This window comes from Bufo bufo, chromosome 7 (assembly GCF_905171765.1).
Source record: "Bufo bufo chromosome 7, aBufBuf1.1, whole genome shotgun sequence".
Lineage (NCBI taxonomy): Eukaryota > Metazoa > Chordata > Amphibia > Anura > Bufonidae > Bufo > Bufo bufo.
This window is the reverse complement of record NC_053395.1, coordinates 38,651,690-38,677,002: the sequence shown is the minus strand read 5'-3', so window position 1 is coordinate 38,677,002 and position 25,313 is coordinate 38,651,690. Positions and strand designations below refer to the sequence as shown.

Sequence of the window (25,313 nt, the reverse complement as noted above, 5' to 3'; positions counted from 1 at the left end):
ATATGGCAAAGAAAAAAAAATGCAAAAGTTTTTTTTTTTTTCTGTATTAAAACACAAGACAAACTATACATATGTGGTATGGCTGCAATCGTACTGACCCAGAGAATGAAGGGCATCGGTCAGTTTTACCACATAGGGAACATCAGAGACAATTCCACCCCATTTGGAATTTTTTTCCTAATTCCTCCTTTTTAAAATGGTGCTATTAAAAAGGACAACTTGTCCTGGCAAAAAAAATAAAAAATGAGCCCTCACATGGCTATGCGAACAGAAAAATAAAAAAGTTATGGCTCCAGGAATACAGGTTAGGAAAATGAAAAAATGAAAAAACACAGGAACTCAAGGGGTTAAATAGGAGGTGAGCTGCAGTACCCCAGTACGGCCACTACATCGTGTAGGGAGCTGTGTACGCTGTACGATCGATCTAAGGCATCACAGCTGATCTGTGGGGGTGTCAGGTGTCAGACCCCCACAGATCTGACATTGATGACCTATCATGAGGTTAGGCTATCAATATCTGTAACCCGCCGAACCCATTTAATACACTGATGAAGAAACAAGTATGAACAACGTATTTATTACTTAGGGCGTAACAAAGACATTGACGCTTTCCTCCCACAGTCCTCCTCTGAGGGTATAAATCTTAAGAATATATACAGCATATAAACCAGAGCCTTGGCAAAATGTCCTCGGAGCATCCAGAGAAGATTCCAAGTGTCTATGACAAGAATAAATAGTCCATATAGGTTTTCTCTGCGTTATATCTTGTTCTGCTCCTCTGTCGCCTTTTCTTCCGTAAGATCCTTGAAGCCGAGCTTTTCCAGGGGCTCCTTTGCCATCAGTTGTCTATGAGGGAAACAATGGACACATCCAGTACAGATTCCAGAAATATATTTTCCAAAATAGGCCTCAATTATCAAAAATGTCAGAAAAGCTGCCCTTGTTGCCCATAGCAACCAATCAGAGCCCAGTTTCCATTCCTGAAAGTGCCCTGGGAAAATGAAAGCTGCGCTGTGATTGGCTGTTATGGGAAACAGAGTTTTATCTCTTTTCTCTTTCTGAACACTTGATAAATGGGGCCAGAGGGACTGTCACCCAGCATTTCACTGTCAGACATTAAAGGGGTTGTCCAGGATTTTGTATTGATGGTCTATCCTCAAGATAGGTCATCAATATCTGATGGGCAGTGGTCTGATTCCTGTTCCTTTGTAGCTCCAGAGCCAGCAATACACAGCTCCGTCCACTGTGTAGTGGACAGAACTGTTTACTGCAGCACCAGTCCCACTGACTTCAGTGGCAGCAGTGCTGCAGTAACCAGCTCCGTCCACTACACAATGGATGGCGCTCTATATCCGATGCCAGAGAGGGAGTGCGGGGTGTCAGCCACCGCTGATCAGATACTGAGGACCTATCCTGAGGATATAACAGAAAACCCATTTAAAGGGGTTATCTTCATTTTTGTTTTAATAACTCCCCAATTCTTCTTGGGATTCAGTGATACTATTGAAAACATTCCTACCGGGCCAGTGCTGCACTCCTCGGTGTAATTAGGTTGTAGGCACTTCCTGAATATACAGCCTGGTTACAACCTGTGATGTACGAGGGTTGCGCCTGTGCAGTCAGGAAGCCTCGGGCACTGACTGATCAAAACGCCCAAAGCTGCCTGACTGCGCAGACGCAACCCAGGTACATTGCGGGTTGTATCTGGGCTAGGATCACATGCAGAATGTACAGCACATGAATCCGGAAGTGCCCGCAATGTAATTACATCGGGGAGTGCATCGCTGGCCCGGCAGGAATATTTTCAACATTATCACTGAATCACATGAAGGGGGGGGGGGGGGGGGGGCCATTAAGAAAAATGCCGATAACCCTTTAACCTCTTAAGGACACATGACGTACCGGTACGTTATGTGTTGTTCTGATCACTGCCGCCCGGCCGGCAGTGATCGGAACAAGGTGCCTGCTCAAATCATTGAGCAGGCACCTAGGCTAAATGCGCGGGGGGGTCCCGTGACCCCCCCATGTCGGCGATCGCAACAAACCGCAGGTCAATTCAGACCTGCGGTTTGATGCGCTTTTTGCAGTTTCTGATCCCCGCGGTCCCTGACCGCGAGGATCAGAAACTTTATAATGTCCAAATTATATCTGTATCCCCCCCCCCCTGCACCCCTGAGTGATTTTGGCCCCGTGGGAGGTGCAGGGGGAGGGTTGCGGGCGGTAGGGGCGGTGCGGGAGGCGGGCGGTGCGGCAGGCGGGATCGCGATCCCCCGCCCGCCTCCCCTTGTATAATCGTTGGCTTCTAGTGGGTATACCAGGGTGCCAGCACATTGCTGGCACCCTGGTATAAACGGCTGACATCTGCGATGCCAGACGTTTAACCCTTTCCATACAGCGGTCCGTACGGACCGCTGTATGGAAAAAGTTAACAGTAAGGGGGAGCTCCCTCCCTCTCCCATCGGGGGGCTGCAGTGCCTTTGCAGCCCCCCGATGGAGAGGGAGAGAGCCCCCAGAGAGCCCCCCAACAGATCCCCTCCTTACCCTTCCCCGTCTGCGAAGTTCTGAGCAGACGGGGAAGGTTCCCATGGCAACAGGACGCCTGCTCAGGCGTCCTGCTGTCCATGGTGCTGAACAGATCTGTGCTAAAAGCATAGATCTGTTCAGTGTAAGTAAAATACAGTACAGAACAATATATATTGTACTGTACTGTATTATACAGACATCAGACCCACTGGATCTTCAAGAACCAAGTGGGTCTGGGTAAAAAAAAAAAGTGAAAAAAAGGGTAAAAATCAAAAAACACATTTATCACTGATTAAAAATGAAAAAAATAAAATTCCCTACACATGTTTGGTATCGCCGCGTCCGTAACGACCTGATCTATAAAACGGTCATGTTACTTTACCCGAACGGTGAACGCCATAAAAATAAAAAAATAAAAAACTATGATGAAATTGAAATTTTGCCCACCTTACTTCCCAAAAAAAGGTAATAAAAGTGATCAAAAAAGTCGCATGTACGCCAAAATTGTAACAATCAAGCCGTCATCTCATACCACAAAAATCATACCCTACCCAAGATAAATCACCCCAAAACTGAAAAAACTATGGCTCTTAGACTATGGAAACACTAAAACATGTTTTTTTTTGTTTCAAAAATGAAATCCTTGTGTAAAACTTACATAAATTAAAAAAAAGTATACATTTTAGGTATCGCCGCGTCCATATCGACCGGCTCTATAAAAATATCACATGATCTAACCCCTCAGATGACCACCGTAAAAAATTAAAAACGGTGTAAAAAAAGCAATTTTTTGTCATCTTACGTCACAAAAAGTGTAATAGCAAGTGATCAAAAAGTCATATGCACCCCAAAATAGTGCCAATCAAACAGTCATCTCATCCCGCAATAAATTAGACCCTACTTAAGATAATCGCCCAAAAACTGAAAAAACTATGGCTCTTAGACTATGGAGACACTAAAACATTTTCTTTGTTTTCAAAATGAAATCATTGTGTAAAACTTACATAAAAAAAAAAAAAAAGCATACATATTAGGTATCGCTGCGTCCGTGACAACCTGCTCTATAAAATTACCACATGATCTAACCTGTCAGATGAATGTTGTAAATAACAAAAAAAACAAAACAGTGCCAAAAAAGCTATTTTTTGTTACCTTGCCTCACAAAAAGTGTAATATAGAGCAACCAAAAATCATATGTACCCTAAACTAGTACCAACAATACTGCCACCCTATCCGGTAGTTTCTACAATGGGGTCACTTTTTTGGAGTTTCTACTCTAGGGGTGCATCAGGGGGGCTTCAAATGGGACATGGTGTCAAAAAAAAAAAACAGTCCAGCAAAATCTGCCTTCCAAAAACCGTATGGCATTCCTTTCCTTCTGCGCCCTGCCGTGTGCCCGTACAGCGGTTTACGACCACATATGGGGTGTTTCTGTAAACTACAGAATCAGGGCCATAAATAATGAGTTTTGTTTGGCTGTTAACCCTTGCTTTGTAACTGGAAAAAAAATATTAAAATGGAAAATCGGCCAAAAAAGTGAAATTTTGAAATTGTATCTCTATTTTCCATTAAATCTTGTGCAACACCTAAAGGGTTAAAAAAGTTTGTAAAATCAGTTTTGAATACCTTGAGGGGTGTAGTTTCTTAGATGGGGTCATTTTTGGGTGGTTTCTATTATGTAAGCCTTGCAAAGTGACTTGAGACCTGAACTGGTCCCTAAAAATTGAGTTTTCGTAAATTTCTGAAAAATTTCAAGATTTGCTTCTAAACTTCTAAGCCTTATAACATCCCCAAAAAATAAAATATCATTCCCAAAACAATTCAAACATGAACTAGACATATGGGGAATGTAAAGTCATCACAATTTTTGGGGGTATTACTATGTATTACAGAAGTAGAGAAACTGAAACTTTTAAATTTGCAAATTTTTCCAAATTTTTGTTAAATTAGGTATTTTTTGGTGCAAAAAAACATTTTTTTTTTACTTCATTTTACCAGTGTCATGAAGTACAATATGTGACGAAAAAACAATCTCAGAACGGCCTGGATAAGTCAAAGCGTTTTAAAGTTATCAGCACTTAAAGGGACTCTGGTCAGATTTGCAAAAAATGGCCTGGTCCTAAGGTGTAAAAAGGCTGTGTCCTTAAGGGGTTAAAGGGGTTGTCCGGGTTCAGAGCTGAACCCGGACACAACCCCATCTGCTCTCATTCACCATGAATGAGTGTGCGCAGTGCGAGCATGCCGTGTGCCTTCCTGTTTGCCGCTGCTTTGCCATAGACAGCAGCGACGAGCAGGAAGAGAGGCGGCTCGTGCGCACCTCGCACGCTGTCTCCTCCTACATCTGATCAATGGACCCCCGCCAATCTGATATAGATGGCCTATCCTGAGGAAATATAAAAAGCCCAGAGAACCCCTTTAAATCATATATGCTTTCTGAGCTGAAAACATCAAGCATGTCCAAATCTCATCTACCTGAGCAAATCCATCCTGCATTTTTTGTGGATAGAATGCGGACCCATTCAATTTAATGGAACTGTAAAAAACGAGGACGGCACACCGGTGTGCTGCTCTTCGAGTCCGTACGGCCGATCCGTACAACCCGCAAAAAAAAAAAAAAAAAAAAAAAAAGGCAATTAGTCTTACCGTTAATTGTTTTTCCAGGAGTCCAACATGACAGCACATGGGAGGTTGTCCTTATAGGTCTCTGTAGGGACAGGAAGCAAGAAAGTTTAAAAGGCCCCTCCCCACCCCCCTATCCAGTGTCTTATAAATCACTGCACCAGAATTTTTTCCCCAGGTTATGTACTTAGCGATTCTAGATTCACAATGTTTACTGTAAATTGTTATTATATAAGTATGTGAAATACATTTTAATTTTAATTTTTTGGGGGGGGAGGGGATATATTGGTGCGGTCATGTTGGACTCCTGGAAAAACAATTACTGCAAGACTAATTACCGATTTCCAGGACGTCCCCCATGACAGCACATGGGAGAAATACTCAATCACTTTAACTTTTTTAGGGGGGGGGGGGGGGGGAGGGGGACGCTTGAAGGACCTTTTGTCCAAACACTAAATTCTGATTGGTGGGGAGGTCCAAACGGTAATGTTTGCAAAAAGTATTATAATTTGTCCATGTAGCTGCTCTACAGACTTGATCCATCGTGGCATTAGCTTTCGAATGGGCTTTAATGGAGATTGGACAGCTCTTTTTTTTTGTAAAGAGTATGCCTCTCGAATTGTATATTTGATCCATCTTGCCAAGGTTTGTTTAGTAACTTTCTGGCCTTTATTTTTCCCTCCATGCTGAATGAATACATTTGAATCCTGTCTCCAAGATTCTGTTGACTGTCAACTATCGTCCTCCGCACATCCAAGCAATGGAAACGCTCCTCTTTGGCATTTCTAGGAGAAGCACAAAAGGACTGAAGAATTATTTCCTGTTCTTTATGGAAGGAGGAGACTACTTTTGGTAAAAAAAAGCTGGGTCTAACTTTAAGATTACTCTGTCATCAAGAATTTTTAGATAAGGTTCTTTCAGAGAGAGCTTGAATTTCCCTGTATCCTACGGGCAGAGGTAATGGCTACCAGGAAGACAGCTTTCATGGACAAATATCTTGATGAGAGATCTAATGGTTCAAACGGAGGTTCACAAAGGGAGTTTAGGACTAAGGTTAAATCCCATGTTGGGATAATTTGTCTTATTGTGGGTCTTAATCTAGAAACTGCTTTAAAGAACCTCTTTACCCATCTATGTTCTGCTAATAGAAAATCTAGGAAAGCCAAAATAGCCGATACTTCGACTTTTAAAAGGTACTCGGTCTCAAACCTAAATCAAACCCTTTCTGAAGAAAGTCTAGGATGTGAGAAATGGTAGGTGAGGAACCATCTGGGTGTTCCGTAGACAACCAGGAATCAAATTTTTTCCAGATTTTCCCGTATATGGCCGAAGTAACTGGTTTGCGACTATTTTGTAACGTTGCAATTAGTTTTTCCGAAAGACCTTGCCTTTTCAGCATTTCCCTTTCAGGATCCAGGCCGTCAAATTCAAGGTTTTCAGATCTGGGTGTTTTTGAGGGCCCTGAACCAGAAGATCCTGTCACCTTGGGAGGATTAATGGCTCTTCTATGCACATTGCTCTGAGGAGCGAGTACCAGGCCCTTTTGGGTCAGGCTGGAGTAATCAATAGCACCTTTGTCGTGCTCTCGCCAATCTTCCTCAATACTGCCGGAATAAGAGGAATTGGTGGGAATGCATATGCGAAATCCATGTTCCAGACTTGTGATATTGTGTCCACTGCTAGAGGATTGTCTCTTGGATTTAGAGAGTAAAAACAGCTTGTTTGTGTGTTTACTCTGGTCGCAAATAGCTCTATCTGAGGCTGACCCCATTTGTGACATAACTCCTGGAATACTACTTTGTTTAGCATCCACTCTCCCGGATTGACTCTTTTCCTGCTCAGGAAATCTGCCGTCGTTTTTTCTTTGCCCTTTAGATGTAAGGCTGAGATTAATAACACGTTTGATTGGGCCCAGTGAAAAATCTGATTTGACACCCTCTGCAGCAAGGGATTTCTTGTTCCCCCCTGGTGTTTGAGGTAACACACCGTAGTGATGTTGTCTGAGAAGATCCTTAGATGCTTCCCCTCTACAATATTTTTGGCCTGTTTCAGAGTCTTCAGAACCGCTGTTCGCTCTTTTAAGTTTGATGATGCCAGGCTCTCTAAAGGTGACCAGTCTCCTTGAAAATATAGATCTGCCACCTGGGCTCCCCAGCCTGACTTGCTGGCAATCTGTTGTTACCATCACAATTGGATCCAGCTTCCAGGGAATTCCCTTCACTAGGTTGTCTGGAGTTAACCACCAGTTCAGGAAGTTCTTTACCCCTGTGGTAAGGAAAATCCTTTTGTCTAGAGCAGGGGTGGCCAACCCGCGGCTCGCGAGCCGCATGCGGCTCCTTGAGCCTTCATTTGCGGCTCGCAGGGGAGCGGTGCGGCCAGCAATTACTCTCTGTGAGTGAAGCGCTGGAACGAGGTGGAAGAGTGGAGAGGACTCAGAACGCCGAGAGCGGGCACGTGACTCAGTCACTCACTGCAGCTCCGCCCCCTCCTCCGGCAGAGAAGGCAAAGCTGCAGTGCTTAACCCCGCCACCAGCCGCCGATGTGCCCGCCCACCCCTATCTGTGAGTGTGTGACCTAATGCCCGCCTCCAGTCTTCTCAGTGCCTGCCCACAGTGCCCAGCAGCCAGATTCATCAGACCGCAGGCTGGGGCTATAGGGGTGGGAAGAAGTGGCACAGCAAGCAAGGAGGACCTGCTTCCAGCTACATAGTAAATTTTAATGAATGTTAATGGTGGACAGCAGGTCAGTGGGCACTCAGAGCAGCAGTGGCAGAGAGACTCACTGAGGCCAGCAGCAGCCATTTTAGTCTGATTACAGCCACTCTGCAGCTTTGGCTCTAATCTGACTGAAATGGCTGCTGCTGGCCTCAGTCTCTCTGCCACTGCTGCTCTGCCTTTATTTTCACAGGTGCCACTGCCCAGCACACCAAGTGTGTTTGAGCATATGGGTGGTAGTCTAAGCATGGGCGGTCATCTGAGCATAAGGCGGTCATCTGAGCATAAGGCGGTCATCTGAGCATGGGGGGGGGGGGGTCATCTGAGCATGGGGGGGGGGTCATCTGAGCATGGGGGGGGGGGTCATCTGAGCATGGGGCGGTCATCTGAGCATAAGGGGGTCATCTGAGCATAAGGGGGTCATCTGAGCATAAGGGGGTCATCTGAGCATGGGGCGGTCATCTGAGCATGGGGCGGTCATCTGAGCATGGGGCGGTCATCTGAGCATGGGGCGGTCATCTGAGCATGGGGCGGTCATCTGAGCATGGGGCAGTCATCTGAGCATGGGGCGGTCATCTGAGCATGGGGCGGTCATCTGAGCATGGGGCGGTCATCTGAGCATGGGGCGGTCATCATCTGAGAAATCTTGAAACACATTGTGAAAAACAAAGATTGCCAGAAGTCTCACTAAAGCTGTCTACATTACAGGTAGGAAAGGTGGTTTAAATGCACTTTTAAATGTTTGATAACTCAATTGCAGTAATACTGTCGTGTGCACGCATATTTGTGTAAACGGAAAGCTTGTGGCTCCTAGCAGTCATACGATTTTTTTTTCTGGCTCTTTGTGCCTGTAAGGTTGGCCACCCCTGGTCTAGAGATTCTTGACTCTTGTTCCATCGAGATCATGGGTATGCAAGATGTCATGATGCCCAGAATCCTCATTGCTTCTCTGATCGTGCAACTTTTCTTCTTTTTGAAGTGTTGGAATTTTATTACCATGGTATTTTGTTTGGTTATAGGTAGAAAGGACATTTCTTTCACTGAATCTAGAAGTGTACCCAAGAAAATCTTCCTCGTTCCCAATCGCAGATCTGATTTGTTGAAGTTGATGATCCATCCCAATTTTGTCAGCACCTCCAGTTTTAATTGAAGATGATCTTTCAATATCTTCTGAGATTGGGCTGTTAATAAAAAATCGTCCAGGTATGGGAATAAAATTATTTTGTAGTGCCTTAGGTTAGGTGAGCCATCACTTCTACCATCAGTTTGGTAAAGATCCTCGGAGCTGACGAGATTCCGAATGGCAGACACTGAAATTGGAAATGATGTATGTGGCTGTTCATTTTTATTGCAAATCTCAGATATTTTTGATGATGAGAATGAATAGGGATATGATAATATGCATCCTTCAAGTCTATTGTGCACATGAATGCTGCTGGGGTGATGAGTGGAATGGCTGACCTAATAGATTCCATCTTGAACTTTCGATAGGAGATCCACCTTATGATTGTCCTGAACGATCCATTAGTTGTTTTTTTTTACCAGGAATAGTTTGGAATAATGACCCTTTAAATGTTGATGCGAGGATACTGGAACAATGGCCTTCATCTTGCACAGAGACTGAATATCCTATAGAAGTTGATTCTGTAATGTTTATCTGAAAACGCTCTGGGGGAGGAGACTTGAATTCTAGTTTGTAACCCTCCTGAATGGTTCGGATTACCCAGGGATTTTTTGTGATGGAAACCCATTCCTGGCTGAAAAAACAAAGTCTTCCTCCCTCCAGAATGGTGTCATTGTTTACCGGGATTGTTTGTGTTGTTGGGGTTGAGAAGGAACCCTCTTCCTCTGCCTCCTTTCGGGTAGCTCCATCTACCAGATTTTCCCTTTTCCTCTATTCGATGATTACTGGGAATGTCTGTTCTCCGAAAGGGCTGACTTTTCCTGGGCTTCTCTTCTGGAAATCCTTTCTTCTTGTCAGCCGCTCTTTCTCAAATGGTATCCAATACGGGTCCAAATACGTAAGAACCGGAAAATGGTATTGCACGCAACTTCTTTTTAGAAGCTATGTCGCCCGTCCAGGTCTTCAGCCACAAGGCCCTTCTAGTGGTACTTGATAGTGCTGCAAAACAAATAGATTACACAGAAGCGTCACCCATGAAAGCTGTGGCCATTTTTAGAAAAGGCAGAGAATCTACAATTACTTCTCTAGGTGTCTTGAGCTTTAAATGGTTTTCCAATTGATTGAGCCATAATCCCATAGCTCTGGCTACAGATGTGGCGGCAATATTAAGTATTGATTGTTGCTGATGAACATTCCCAGACTCTTTTTAGGAGTCCATCAGATTTTTGGTCCATGGGATCTTTCAATAGGAACAAGTCTTCAAATGGGATGGTTGTCTTTTTTGCAACTTTTGCTACCTGGACATCTATTTTTGGAACTTCTTCCCATAATTTAGTGTTCTTAGGATTAAGCTACATGCACACGACCGTATGCGTTTTGTAGTCAGCAAATTGCCGATCTGCAAAAGAAAAAAAAAAAGGATGACGTCCGTATGGCATCCGTTTTTTTTGTGGATCCATTGTAACAATGCCTATCCTTGTCCGCAAACCGGACAAGAATAGGACATGTTAGATTTTTTTTGCAGGGCTACGGAACAGACATACGGATGCGGATAGCACACTTGAATAGGTCCCCATCCTATCCGCAAAAAAACGGAACGGACACAAAATACGTTCGTGTGCATGAGGCCTTAAAGAGAAGGAGACTTCTGAATTCCCGAGGAATAGAAAGTTTATTTTCTGCGTCTTCCCATTCCTCCAGTATCATCTCTCTCAGATTGGAATTAACCGTAAACTGTTTCCTTTTCTTTCCCCTTAATCTTCCAAACATCTCGTCTTGAGTTGTTTTGGGTGGCTGAACCTCCTTCACCTCCATAGCTTCCCTTATCGCCGATAGTAAAGAATCCAAGTCTTCCAAAGAAAAAGAGGTATTTTTTTCTGGTCTTCAGAAGAACCAGAGGGAAAGATTAAGGCCTCTTTCACACGGGCGTCGCGTGTGAGGGCCGGATAGGATGCGGGTGCGTCGCGGTAAAATGCGTGATTTTTCAGTGTGAGTGCAAAACGTTTTCATGCGTTTTGCACGCGCGTGAGAAAAATCGGCATGTTTGGTACCCAGACCCGAACCCGAACCCGGACTTCTTCACAGAAGTTCGGGTTTGGGACCGGTGTTGTGTAAATTTTAGTATTTTCCCTTATAACATGGTAATAAGGGAAAATAGCATTCTTAATACAGAATGTAAATGAGGGATGGAGGGGTTAAAAAATTAATTAAAAAAATTAAACTCACCTCATCCACTTGTTCGCGCAGCCCGGCTTCTCTTCTTTCATGACCTGGGAGGAAAAGGACCTTTGGTGACATCACTGCGCTCATCACATGGTCCATCACCATGGTGATGGACCATGTGATGAGCGCATTGACGCCACCAAAAGGTCCTTTTTCTCCCAGGTCATGAAAGAAGAAGAAAGAAGACAAGCTGGGCTGCGCGAACAAGTGGATGAGGCGAGTTTGAGGCCTCATGCACACGACCGTATGGCTTTTTCACGGATCCGTTGTTCCGTTTTTTGTTTCCGTTTTTCCGTATGGCATATACAGCATACAGTAATTACATAGATGAAATTGGGCTGGGCATAACATTTTCAATAGATGGTTCAGCAAAAAACGGAACGGAAACGGAAGACATACGGATGCATTTCCGTATGTGTTCCGTTTTTTTTGCGGACCCATTGACCTGAATGGAGCCAAGCACCGTGATTTGCGGACAAGAATAGGACATGTTCTATCTTTTCACGGTACGGAAATACTGAAATACTGAAACGGAATGCACACGGAGACACTTCAGTATTTTTTGCTGAACCATTGAAATGAATGGTTCAGTATATGTACCGCATACTGAACTACAAAAACGGCCAGTATACTGAACGCAAAATACAGTTGTGTGCATGAGCCCTAATTATCATAATTTTATTTTATTTTTTTTAACCCCTCCATCCCTATTTTACTAAGCATTCTATATTAAGAATGCTATTATTTTCCCATATAACCATGTTATAAGGGAAAATAATAAAGATCGGGTCCCCATCCCGATCGTCACCTAGCAACCATGCATGAAAATCGCACCACATCCACACTTGCTTGCGGATGCTTGTGATTTTCACGCAACCCCATTCACTTCTATGGGGCCTGCGTTGCGTGAAAAACGCTGAATATAGAGCATGCTGCGATTTTCACGCAACGCACAAGTGATGCGTGAAAAATCACTGTTTACGTGCACAGCCCCACCTCACGCATTGCACCCGCGCGGAAAAACTCGCCCGTGTGAAAGAGGCCTAACTCCTCTTCTTCTTCTAACTCCCCGTCCGAATAATAAGCATTTTTGCCCTGTTTGTCTGAATCCGATTCCAGCTGGATTCTAGGTTTCTTTGAAGCTGGCGGAGAAACTGGTGGAGGATTCAAGCTAGAAACTGAAGCCTGTACTTCTTCTCTTATCACAGACCTCAGATCAGAGAGGAAGGACGGCTGTTCCTCCTTCAGAAGTTTTGCAATACAATCAGGGCACAGGCAGTTTTTTTGTACGATTCCTGTAACTTTCTAGTACAGGAAAGGCTACTTTCACACTCGCGTTTGGTGCGGCTCCGTCATGGATCTGCACAAACGTATCCGTTCAGATAATACATCCGTCTGCATCCGTTCAGAACGGATCCCTTTGTATTATCTGTAACATAGCCAAAACGGATCCGTCTTGAACCCCATTGAAAGTCAATGGAGGACGGATCAGTTTTCTATTGTGTCAGTGAAAACAGATATGTCCCCATTGACTTACATTGTGTGTCAGGACGGATCCGTATGGCTCAGTTTCGTCAGACGGACACCATAATGCTGCAAGCCGCGTTTTGGTGTCCGCCTCCAAAGCGGAATGGAGGCGGAACGGAGCCAAACTGATGCATTCTGAGCGGATCCTTATCCATTCAGAATGGTGGGACCCTGGACATTAGGGAAGGATCCACATGGGATTAAGGTCATCCCTAGGTGGTTCATGCCATTAGTTTTGGCGGGAATTTTTCCCGTTTTTTTTTTTTTTTTTTACCGTTGCCATGTCCAGGCAGATTGCCTGGGATGGCAACATGGTTTTGATTGGGTCGCCACCGTTTGGGCAATTCTGCCCTGGTGTGGCAACCCTTATTTTATTGGCTGATATTTTAGCCAATGGTTACCTTTGTTTATGGCTGTGATTGGCTAGTCGGGTTATGGCTGTGATTGGCTAGTCGGGTTAAGGCTGTGATTGGCTAGTCGGGTTAAGCTGGTGCGGATAAATATGTGGGCGCAGGTGAAGCTGGGGTCCGTACCTCATCGGTGAAAGAAGAAGCATCGCTGCCTGCCCGCCCTTCCTGATAGGCTGTCGTTTATTTTTAACTGGGTTATGAATGGTTTGATAAGCTACAATTTTTGAGCTTGAGCTTATGGCTGAGCTCGTGCTCGTGTTTTGTTATATAGGAGTTCAAATGAATGTTTAAATTGAGTTGTTAATGTTAAATTATTAATTTATAATGAGCTTGAGCTTATGGCTGAGTTTGTGTATTGCGTTCAATGGAATTTTTTTTATTAAGTTGTTAATGTTAAATTATTAATTAGTAAAAATAATTGGTTTCAGTGTTTTTAGTGAAATTATTAGGAATATGTTAAGTGGGGTATGACCTTTCATCCCATGCATTAGGCTCAGTTCAGACCTGAGCGTTTTACAGCGCGTTCCTACGCGCTGTAAAACGCTCAACAAGGAGAAACCAATGCTTCCCTATGGGAATGGTTCTCACCTGGGCGTTTTACAGCGCGTACGATCGCGCTGTAAAACGCCCGACGCTCAAACAAGTACAGGAGCGTTTTTTTTGGGCGCTTGTCGCGCGTTCCCGTACATAGACTTTCGGGAACGCGCGACACTGTGTGTACGCTTGTCTCTGTACGGGCGTTTACAATCGCGCATACAATCGCGCATACAGAGCGCTCCTTTCAGAACGCTCATGTCTGAACTGAGCCTTAGGGCTAAACTGTGAGCCCTGAACGGATCTCACAAACGGAAACCAAAAAGCCTGTCTGGGATCTTTGTCCCGGATCCTTTTCCCCCCTAAGAACAAACAAAGGAACTCTCCCTTAGTACTAGTGTAGACTAATAAACAGAATAAAGCAGGGTTTGGTAATTAACTTACATAGCCCTGAGCAGGGGTATCGCCAGCCAATTCAGGCTTGGTAGACATCTGGGACTCCATTTGGAACAGCAGACAAGCCTAACTGCTTGCTGGTTCCCTTTTATATAATCTTACCTTAAGGGTCCGCCCCCCCCTGCTGCCGCTGCGCTCCTCCTTCCTTCTTGGGGACTCTATCCCCTAGGGGAGAGTCAACCCCTCATGCGAGGCCCACCACCAGGCCTCCAGCATGGAACGCTGGGCGCCGCCATCTGGCGGAGCGGCGTCACTTCCTGTACACGGAGCGTTCCCCGGAAGTGACGTCACCGCTATGCGCCCACGCGAGGTGGAATGCACGCTGCCGAGCCCAGAGCCCCCGGAGGGGAAGCGGCTTCGGCTCCCAGATACCGCGGCCATGTGGGAGAGAAGTAATCTGGGAAGGCTAGGGAACCTCGCAAAGAGGTACTAGCAGGGCCTGGAGGAAACTGGGAGGAATGGCCAGACACCACCCGACCCAGTTCCAGCCCTTAGTACCCTTGTGGCTACTTCCATTTTCCTTTCTTCCCCCTCAAGAGGGCCTCTCTTGCACTGGATAGGGGGGTGGGGAGGGGCCTTTTAAACTCTCTTGCTTCCTGTCCCTACAGAGACCTATAAGGACAACCTCCCATGTGCCGTTATGGGGAACGTCCTGGAAAGATAGAATATGCCCCTTTTGCGAACAAGGACGGTACATTTCTACAGAAGGGAGAAAGAAAATGGCGGCATGCACACGGCCGGTACCCGTGTTTTGTGGATCTGTGGTTTGCGGACTGAAAAAACACATACGGCAGTGTGCATGGGGCCTTCAGGCGTACGGCTGTCAGAGCAGACAGTCTTTCGCCATTAGGGAGTCTGTCAGATTTTAAGTTCACATGGCTGATTTTCAAAATACACTTGTAAAAAAAAAAAAAAAAAAAAATCTGTGCTGAATCCTAGCAGATTTTTACGCCTCAAAATTACGTGCATTTTTTTATTGCATTTTTGTAATGTGTTTTTCAGGCAGATTTTTACGCTTTTTTTTTTTTTGTCAACCTTGGCAAAAAGAACTTAGAGACTCCACTCTTCTTCTTCACCCCAGGAGCCATTTTATATAACAATAATAGCACATCGGTATGTTCACTATGAGCTCTGGTACGCAGAAATAAAATGCGCCTTTTAACCTCTTAACCGCTTGCCGCCACGCTAACGCCGAAAGGCGTCATTGCGGCGGCTCCCCCAGGCTACGCTAACGCCAATAGGAGTCATCTCGCGTGAGCCGAGATTTCCTGTGAACGCGCGCACACAGGCGCGCGCGCTCACAGGAACGGAAGGTAAGAGAGTTGATCTCCAGCCTGCCAGCGGCGATCGTTCGCTGGCAGGCTGGAGATGTGTTTTTTTTAACCCCTAACAGGTATATTAGACGCTGTTTTGATAACAGCGTCTAATATACCTGCTACCTGGTCCTCTGGTGGTCCCCTTTGTTTGGATCGACCACCAGAGGACACAGGTAGCTCAGTAAAGTAGCACCAAGCACCACTACACTACACTACACTACACCCCCCCCCCGTCACTTATTAACCCCTTATTAGCCCCTGATCACCCCATATAGACTCCCTGATCACCCCCCTGTCATTGATCACCCCCCTGTCATTGATTACCCCCCTGTAAAGCTCCATTCAGATGTCCGCATGATTTTTACGGATGCACTGATAGATGGATCGGATCCGCAAAACGCATACGGACGTCTGAATGAAGCCTTACACGGGCGTGATCAATGACTGTGGTTATCACCCCATATAGACTCCCTGATCACCCCCCTGTCATTGATCACCCCTCTGTAAGGCTCCATTCAGACATTTTTTTGGCCCAAGTTAGCGGAATTATTATTTTTTTTTTCTTACAAAGTCTCATATTCCACTAACTTGTGTCAAAAAATAAAATCTCACATGAACTCACCATACCCCTCACGGAAACCAAATGCGTAAATTTTTTTAGACATTTATATTCCAGACTTCTTCTCACGCTTTAGGGCCCCTAGAATGCCAGGGCAGTATAAATACCCCACATGTGACCCCATTTCGGAAAGAAGACACCCCAGGTATTCCGTGAGGGGCATATTGAGTCCATGAAAGATTGAAATTTTTTTCCCAAGTTAGCGGAAAGGGAGACTTTGTGAGAAAAAAAATTAAAAATATCAATTTCCGCTAACTTGTGCCAAAAAATAAAATTTCTATGAACTCGCCATGCCCCTCATTGAATACCTTGGGGTGTCTTCTTTCCAAAATGGGGTCACATGTGGGGTATTTATACTGCCCTGGCATTCTAGGGGCCCCAAAGCGTGAGAAGAAGTCTGGTATCCAAATGTCTAAAAATGCCCTCCTAAAAGGAATTTGGGCACCTTTGCGCATCTAGGCTGCAAAAAAGTGTCACACATCTGGTATCGCCGTACTCAGGAGAAGTTGGGGAATGTGTTTTGGGGTGTCATTTTACATATACCCATGCTGGGTGAGAGAAATATCTTGGTCAAATGCCAACTTTGTATAAAAAAATGGGAAAAGTTGTCTTTTGCCAAGATATTTCTCTCACCCAGCAAGGGTATATGTAAAATGACACCCCAAAACACATTCCCCAACTTCTCCTGAATACGGCGATACCACATGTGTGACACTTTTTTGCAGCCTAGGTGGGCAAAGGGGCCCATATTCCAAAGAGCACCTTTAGGATTTCACAGGTCATTTACCTACTTACCACACATTAGGGCCCCTGGAAAATGCCAGGGCAGTATAACTACCCCACAAGTGACCCCATTTTGGAAAGAAGACACCCCAAGGTATTCCGTGAGGGGCATGGCGAGTTCCTAGAATTTTTTATTTTTTGTCACAAGTTAGTGGAAAATGCTGATTTTTTTTTTTTTCATACAAAGTCTCATATTCCACTAACTTGTGAAAAAAAATAAAAACTTCCATGAACTCACTATGCCCATCAGCGAATACCTTGGGGTCTCTTCTTTCCAAAATGACCTGTGAAATCCGAAAGGTGCTCTTTGGAATATGGGCCCCTTTGCCCACCTAGGCTGCAAAAAAGTGTCACACATCTGGTATCCCCGTACTCAGGAGAAGGTGGGGAATGTGTTTTGGGGTGTCATTATACATATACCCCTGCTGGGTGAGAGAAATATCTTGGCAAAAGACAACTTTTCCCATTTTTTATACAAAGTTGGCATTTGACCAAGATATTTATCTCACCCAGCATGGGTATATGTAAAAAGACACCCCAAAACACATTCCTCAACTTCTCCTGAATACGGAGATACCAGATGTTTGACACTTTTTTGCAGCCTAGGTGGGCAAAGGGGCCCACATTCCAAAGAGCACCTTTCGGATTTCACCGGCCATTTTTTACAGAATTTGATTTCAAACTCCTTACCACACATTTGGGCCCCTAGAATGCCAGGGCAGTATAACTACCCCATAAGTGACCCCATTTTGGAAAGAAGAGACCCCAAGGTATTTCGTGATGGGCATAGTGAGTTCATAGAAGTTTTTATTTTTTGTCACAAGTTAGTGGAATATGAGACTTTGTAAGAAAAAAATAAATAAATAATAATCATCATTTTCCGCTAACTTGTGACAAAAAATAAAAAGTTCTATGAACTCACTATGCCCATCAGCAAATACCTTAGGGTGTGTACTTTCCGAAATGGGGTCATTTGTGGGGTGTTTGTACTGTCTGGGCATTGTAGAACCTCAGGAAACATGACAGGTGCTCAGAAAGTCAGAGCTGCTTCAAAAAGCGGAAATTCACATTTTTGTACCATAGTTTGTAAACGCTATAACTTTTACCCAAACCATTTTTTTTTTACCCAAACATTTTTTTTTTTATCAAAGACATGTAGAACTATAAATTTAGAGCAAAATTTCTATATGGTTCTCGTTTTTTTTGCAAAATTTTACAACTGAAAGTGAAAAATGTCATTTTTTTGCAAAAAAATCGTTAAATTTCGATTAATAACAAAAAAAGTAAAAATGTCAGCAGCAATGAAATACCACCAAATGAAAGCTCTATTAGTGAGGAGAAAAGGAGGTAGAATTCATTTGGGTGGTAAGTTGCATGACCGAGCAATAAACGGTGAAAGTAGTGTAGTGCCGATTTGTAAAAAAGGGCCTGGTCTTTAGGGGGGTATAAACCTGTGGTCCTTAAGTGGTTAAGGACACATGACGTACCGGTACATCATGTGTTGTTCCGATCACTGCCGCCCGGCCGGCAGTGATCGGAACAAGGTGCCTGCTCAAATCATTGAGCAGGCACCTAGGCTAAATGCGCGGGGGGGTCCCGTGACCCCCCCATGTCGGCGATCGCAACAAACCGCAGGTCAATTCAGACATGCGGTTTGATGCGCTTTTTGCAGTTTCTGATCCCCGCGGTCCCTGACCGCGAGGATCAGAAACTTTATAATGTCCAAATTATATCTGTATCCCCCCCCCCTGCACCCCTGAGTGATTTTGGCCCCGTGGGAGGTGCAGGGGGAGGGTTGCGGGCGGTGGGGGCGGTGCGGGAGGTGCGGCAGGCGGGATCGCAATCCCCCGCCCGCCTCCCCTTGTATAATCGTTGGCTTCTAGTGGGTATACCAGGGTGCCAGCACATTGCGATGTCAGCCGTTTAACCCTTTCCATACCGCGGTCCGTACGGACCGCTGTATGGAAAAAGTTAACAGTAAGAGGGAGCTCCCTCCCTCTCCCATCGGGGGGCTGCAGTGCCTTTGCAGCCCCCCTATGGAGAGGGAGAAAGCCCCCAGAGAGCCCCCCGACAGATCCCCTCCTTACCCTTCCCCGTCTGCGAAGTTCTGAGCAGACGGGGAAGGTTCCCATGGCAACAGGACGCCTGCTCAGGCGTCCTGCTGTCCATGGTGCTGAACAGATCTGTGCTAAAAGCATATATCTGTTCAGTGTAAGTAAAATACAGTACAGAACAATATATATTGTACTGTACTGTATTATACAGACATCAGACCCACTGGATCTTCAAGAACCAAGTGGGTCTGGGTGAAAAAAAAAGTGAAAAAAAGTGAAAAAAAAAGTAAAAAAAATCAAAAAACACATTTATCACTGATTAAAAATGAAAAAAATAAAATTCCCTACACATGTTTGGTATCGCCGCGTCCGTAACGACCTGATCTATAAAACGGTCATGTTACTTTACCCGAACGGTGAACGCCATAAAAATAAAAAATAAAAAACTATGATGAAATTGAAATTTTGCCCACCTTACTTCCCAAAAAAAGGTAATAAAAGTGATCAAAAAAGTCGCATGTACGCCAAAATTGTAACAATCAAGCCGTCATCTCATACCACAAAAATCATACCCTACCCAAGATAATCGCCCCAAAACTGAAAAAACTATGGCTCTTAGACTATGGAAACACTAAAACATGTTTTTTTGTTTCAAAAATGAAATCCTTGTGTAAAACTTACATAAATTAAAAAAAAGTATACATATTAGGTATCGCCGCGTCCGTATCGACCGGCTCTAAAAAAATAACACATGATCTAACCCCTCAGATGACCACCGTAAAAAATTAAAAATAAAAACGGTGTAAAAAAAGCAATTTTTTGTCATCTTACGTCACAAAAAGTGTAATAGCAAGTGATCAAAAAGTCATATGCACCCAAAAATGAGACCCTACTTAAGATAATCGCCCAAAAACTGAAAAAACTATGGCTCTTAGACTATGGAGACACTAAAACATTTTCTTTGTTTTCAAAATGAAATCATTGTGTAAAACTTACATAAAAAAAAAAAAAAAAAGCATACATATTAGGTATCGCTGCGTCCGTGACAACCTGCTCTATAAAATTACCACATGATCTAACCTGTCAGATGAATGTTGTAAATAACAAAAAAAAAAAAACAGTGCCAAAAAAGCTATTTTTTGTTACCTTGCCTCACAAAAAGTGTAATATAGAGCAACCAAAAATCATATGTACCCTAAACTAGTACCAACAATACTGCCACCCTATCCCGTAGTTTCTACAATGGGGTCACTTTTTTGGAGTTTCTACTCTAGGGGTGCATCAGGGGGGCTTCAAATGGGACATGGTGTCAAAAAAAAAAACAGTCCAGCAAAATCTGCCTTCCAAAAACCGTATGGCATTCCTTTCCTTCTGCGCCCTGCCGTGTGCCCGTACAGCGGTTTACGACCACATATGGGGTGTTTCTGTAAACTACAGAATCAGGGCCATAAATAATGAGTTTTGTTTGGCTGTTAACCCTTGCTTTGTAACTGGAAAAAAAATATTAAAATGGAAAATCTACCAAAAAAGTGAAATTTTGAAATTGTATCTCTATTTTCCATTAAATCTTGTGCAACACCTAAAGGGTTAAAAAAAGTTTGTAAAATCAGTTTTGAATACCTTGAGGGGTGTAGTTTCTTAGATGGGGTCACTTTTATGGAGTTTCTACTCTAGGGGTGCATCAGGGGGGCTTCAAATGGGACATGGTGTAAATAAACCAGTCCAGCAAAATCTGTCTTCCAAAAACCAAACGGCGCACCTTTCCCTCTACGCCCCGCTGTGTGGCCGTACAGTAGTTTACAGCCACATATGGGGTGTTTATGTAAACGGCAGAGTCAGGGCAATAAAGATACAGTCTTGTTTGGCTGTTAACCCTTGCTTTGTTAGTGGAAAAAATGGGTTAAAATGGAAAATTAGGCAAAAAAATGAAATTCTCAAATTTCATCCCCATTTGCCAATAACTCTTGTGCAACACCTAAAGGGTTAACGAAGTTTGTAAAATCAGTTTTGAATACCTTGAGGGGTGTAGTTTCTTAGATGGGGTCATTTTTGGGCGGTTTCTATTATGTAAGCCTCGCAAAGTGACTTGAGACCTGAACTGGTCCCTAAAAATTGAGTTTTTGTAAATTTCTGAAAAATTTCAAGATTTGCTTCTAAACTTCTAAGCCTTATAACATCCCCAAAAAATAAAATATCATTCCCAAAACAATTCAAACATGAAGTAGACATATGGGGAATGTAAAGTCATCACAATTTTTGGGGGTATTACTATGTATTACAGAAGTAGAGAAACTGAAACTTTGAAATTTGCAAATTTTTCCAAATTTTTGTTAAATTAGGTATTTTTTGGTGCAAAAAAAAATTATTTTTTTTTACTTCATTTTACCAGTGTCATGAAGTACAATATGTGACGAAAAAACAATCTCAGAACGGCCTGGATAAGTCAAAGCGTTTTAAAGTTATCAGCACTTAAAGGGACTCTGGTCAGATTTGCAAAAAATGGCCTGGTCCTAAGGTGTAAAAAGGCAGTGTCCTTAAGGGGTTAATAAAAACTTTAGTAAACTTATCCAGAATTGCACTTTTATGTACCAAAACAAATAAAACTACACTCCCCTTTTAAAAAAAAAAAAAAAAAAGTTATTCAAAACTTTATTAAATTCTATAGTACTTTTCCCACAAGCATTTTTCGATCGTTTACGTGTGGAAAAAAAAGAACAAAAAAGGTGCATATGTTCACATCGCAAATAGTGCGGTTTTTTTCTGCTTCCTTTAATCTGAATGGGAAAATAAACACCGATTCTGCCCCAAGATAGGGCATGCGGCTTCCTTTTTTTTTACACGTGCTGACATACGGTCGTGTGCAAGAGGCCCTAATGAGAGGCTGTTTATAGGCGGTTTTATTTACGCATTTTACGCGTGTAAAACGCATCAAAAATGCTCAAAAATCTGCCATGTGAACTGACCCTCAGTGTTCATGCCGAGGACACAGTTAGAGGAAGGTAAGTGCAGTGAATTGCAAAGGTTATTGCTTTTTTTTAGTTTTCTTCTCCTCGAATACCTTTCCATTCGGCACTCCAGATATTCCTTGGATTCCTCCCGGCACAGAGCGCTCTGGAAAGAGTTTTCCCGCAAACATTTCATGAAGATTTCTTTAAATGGCTTACACTCTCCTGCAAATAAAAAAAAAGTTATTTAAGCAGGGTGACAAACATTGTGTTTTTTGTTTTTTTTGAGGGCATCAGAATTTTTTTAAGTGCCATTTGTTCTCCCTTCGCTTGCGTTTTTTGGGTCAATTGCTTTTTTTTTTCAAAATTGCAGCATGCTCCGTGTCTGGTGCTTTTTTTTTACAGAATTTCCTGACTTTTTTCCCCCCACAGATCTCTTTTGTTTGTTTTTTTAAGAAAAAAAATAAAAATGAAGGGCAAGGTGTGTTGGGGCTTTTTAATAGTGTTTGTGCATAGCAGTTTTTTACTAATATTTTTTCCCCCATACCGGCTCTACAAAAAAAAAAAAAAAACAAACACAGCAGGTGCTAAGACGCCTTAAAAAAACAGTGATTAAATCAGGTGGCTTTTTTAGGTTCCTGTTACGTTATATTTCCCTACCTCGTGAGATTTCCCTACCCTCGTCACTTCCGGTCACACCGGACATGACATGAGGAGGGGTGCCGGGCCGCGCAGGCGCACAACGACGGGGTAGGGAAATTTCACAGCAGAGTGCGCATGCGCCGGGAGCCTCACCAGCGGTTAGGAAAAAGCACTGGCCCGTAATTTTTCCCTTCCCTAACTGCTGGTGAGGTTCCCAGCGCATGCGCAGTGTCGGCCGGTGTCCAGCTGAGAACATCCCTCCAATCACCGCGCCTGTGCACTGGCCCGTAATTTTTCCCTACCCTAACAGCTGGCGAGGCTCCCGGCGCATGCGCACTCTGCTGTGAAATTTCCCTACCCCGTCGTTGTGCGCCTGCGCGGCACACCTCCTCACGTCATGTCCAGTGCGACCGGAAATGACGAGGCATTACACCTAGAGGCTCTGCTCTCCCTGCAACTGTAGCACCCTCTGCACTTTGATTGAAAGGGTCAGGCAGTGAAAATATAATCATGTCCGACCCTGTTAACATGGCCACTACGACGTGGTGGAAAGAACTTGCAATCGGTAATGCCACAACAGCATTGTATTGAAGAGGGTTTTTATTTTCCCTTTTTTTTCTGTTTTGGAGCCATATTTGTCATAATCATGTGATGCCTAATATTTGCTGCTTTGTACCCTTGTGCCAATGCTGTATTTTGTCCTGAGGACCCCTGTGCCCATGAGATGGCAGAACTGGGCACCTGGACAGTGCACTGAGCACATAGGATACAACATGCTGCACCGCTATCAGGCCACTAGAGGGAGCTTTAGTTCCGTTTACAGCTCTACAGGGGCTGACCTCCGGTTTAGATTGCCCTGCCGTTCCGATAAGTAACAAGACTCACCGAAGTGATCCAGAGGAAAGGAGCCTTTCTCCGGAGGCCGAGGTTTAAAGGTTTTCGTCCCGAAGTTCATAGCGGTGGACATTTTTGCGGCCTACCTCCTGTTCTGCTTCCTGTGACCTCTTCCAATATGGACACCTAGGAGCTCAGGCGCCTCTTCTGCGCATGCGTAACCTTTACCAGCAGCGTGACCTGCTGTGAATAATCCTCCCACGGCGGCGTCTTTTATGTGCGAGATATTTATTCTGGCCACTAGATGGCGGTGTGGCGCTTGTCCTGTAGTTTGGCTGCTGCACTGTTCTCGTGGCTTCTAGTTGAAGCTACAGTTCACACTGGCGTTTTATAGTTTGAACGAGCACCTTCCCTGTAAATTTTATGGTCTGATTTATTAACCCCTTGGCGCCATATTTTTTTTTTCTTTTTATCTCCTTGACTTTTAAAAACCCTAACTTTTTTATTTTTCCCTGCTTCATATAGCCATACATTGGCTTGTGTTTTGTTGGACAAGTTTGTACATTCTAATGGCGCCATTTAATATTCCATACGATGTACTGGGAGGCTGGAATAAAATTATTAATGGGGTGGAAACTGAAAAAAAAAAATACAATATTCCTGTTTGACTGATTTTGTATTTATGGCATTCAATGGATGATAAAAATGATACCTTACCTTTAGGCTACCTTCACACGACGGTATGTATTTTGTGGTCCGCAAAATGCGTATCCGTAAAACATTTGTGTGACATCCGTGTTGCATCAGGTTTTTTTTGTGGATCCATTGTAACAATGCAAATACGGACAAGAATAGGACATGCTCTATATTTTTTTTAGCGGGGCTACGGAATAGACATACGGATGCGGACAGCGCACGGAGTGGTGTCCGCATTTTCTGCAGACCCATTGAAATGAATGGGTCCTCATCCAATTCCGTTCTGGACACGGAAACAAAATACGTTTCTGTGCATGTAGCCAAAGGCCTCTTTCCCACGGGCGTGTGTGCCCCGTTGCCGTATTGCGGATCGCATTTGCATATCCGCAATACACGGGTGCCGTTCCGTGGGCATTCCGCATCACGGATGCGGACCCATTCACTTCAATGGGTCCGCAAATCCGGAGATGCGGAATGGTGCGGAATGGAAACACGGAACGGAACCCCACGGAAGCACTACGAAGTGCTTCCGTGGGGTTTCGTCCCGTACCTCCGTTCCGCAAAAAGATAGAACAAGTCCTATCTTTTTGCGGAACAGCCGGATCGCGGACCCATTCAAGCGAATGGGTCTGCGATCCGCTGCGGCTGCCCCGCGGACTATGCTCGTGCATTGCGGCCCGCATTTTTCTGGCCGCAGCACGACCACGGGGAGCACATGTTCGTGTGCAAGAGGCCTTATTCAGCAGTTATTCAGCGGTTCAGTATGACAACAATCCGAAATTTATTTAGTTTTTCCTACAAAAAAAAAGTTTTGCATCAACAAAATAACTTTAAATAACACCGATAACTTTTTTTTTTTATTTCCGTCTACAGAGCCGTGAGAGCTCTTTTTTTGTGTGGGACAAGCGTGGAAAAAACTGAACAACTGAACGCAATCGCAGACAAAACTGACTGAACTTGCAGGCAAAATGGTGCGAGTTTCACCGAACGCACCCTGAACGCATCCGGAGCCGATCCGTCACGCTCGTGTGAAAGAGGCCTTAGAATGGAAAGTCTTCCCAGGGTTTTGAAAATATTGTATAGAGACTTTTTTACTTTATTTACTTTATTTTACTAGTATTAAACAGTATAGCATGGGCTCTAAACTTTTTCAGAAGAACAGGAAAATAAACTAATAAAAATGGATCCTGTACTGTAAGCGCTCGTTACGCTTATTTATGCCTATTTTGCATCCGTTTTAGCTATTGCAGTCTGAAATCCGTTATTTTAGACGGAAATAAAAAAAAAATGTCCTA

The 25,313-nt window shown here is 44.0% G+C and overlaps 1 protein-coding gene across 1 annotated transcript; it reads right to left on the bottom strand.

Moving 5' to 3' along the window:
• Positions 1–561: 561 nt before the first annotated feature.
• LOC121008251 (cytochrome c oxidase assembly protein COX19) lies at positions 562–23,526 on the bottom strand. The gene is made up of 3 exons (XM_040440684.1): positions 23,374–23,526; positions 21,960–22,071; positions 562–846 (listed from the first exon to the last, which is right to left on the bottom strand). Exons 1-3 carry the CDS (start codon positions 23,453–23,455, stop codon positions 759–761), a joined length of 282 nt encoding a protein of 93 aa, XP_040296618.1. The 5' UTR covers positions 23,456–23,526; the 3' UTR covers positions 562–758.
• Positions 23,527–25,313: the final 1,787 nt, after the last annotated feature.

Excerpts from the sequence above, each read along its gene's own strand:
- LOC121008251 (XM_040440684.1), bottom strand. The coding sequence starts at position 23,455 with ATGTCCACCGCTATGAACTTCGGGACGAAAACCTTTAAACCTCGGCCT. Across the intron at positions 22,072-23,373 it reads CTTTCCTCTGGATCACTTCG|GAGAGTGTAAGCCATTTAAA; the intron begins GTGAGTCTTGTT and ends TTTTATTTGCAG. Across the intron at positions 847-21,959 it reads CTGGAGTGCCGAATGGAAAG|ACAACTGATGGCAAAGGAGC; the intron begins GTATTCGAGGAG and ends TTTCCCTCATAG.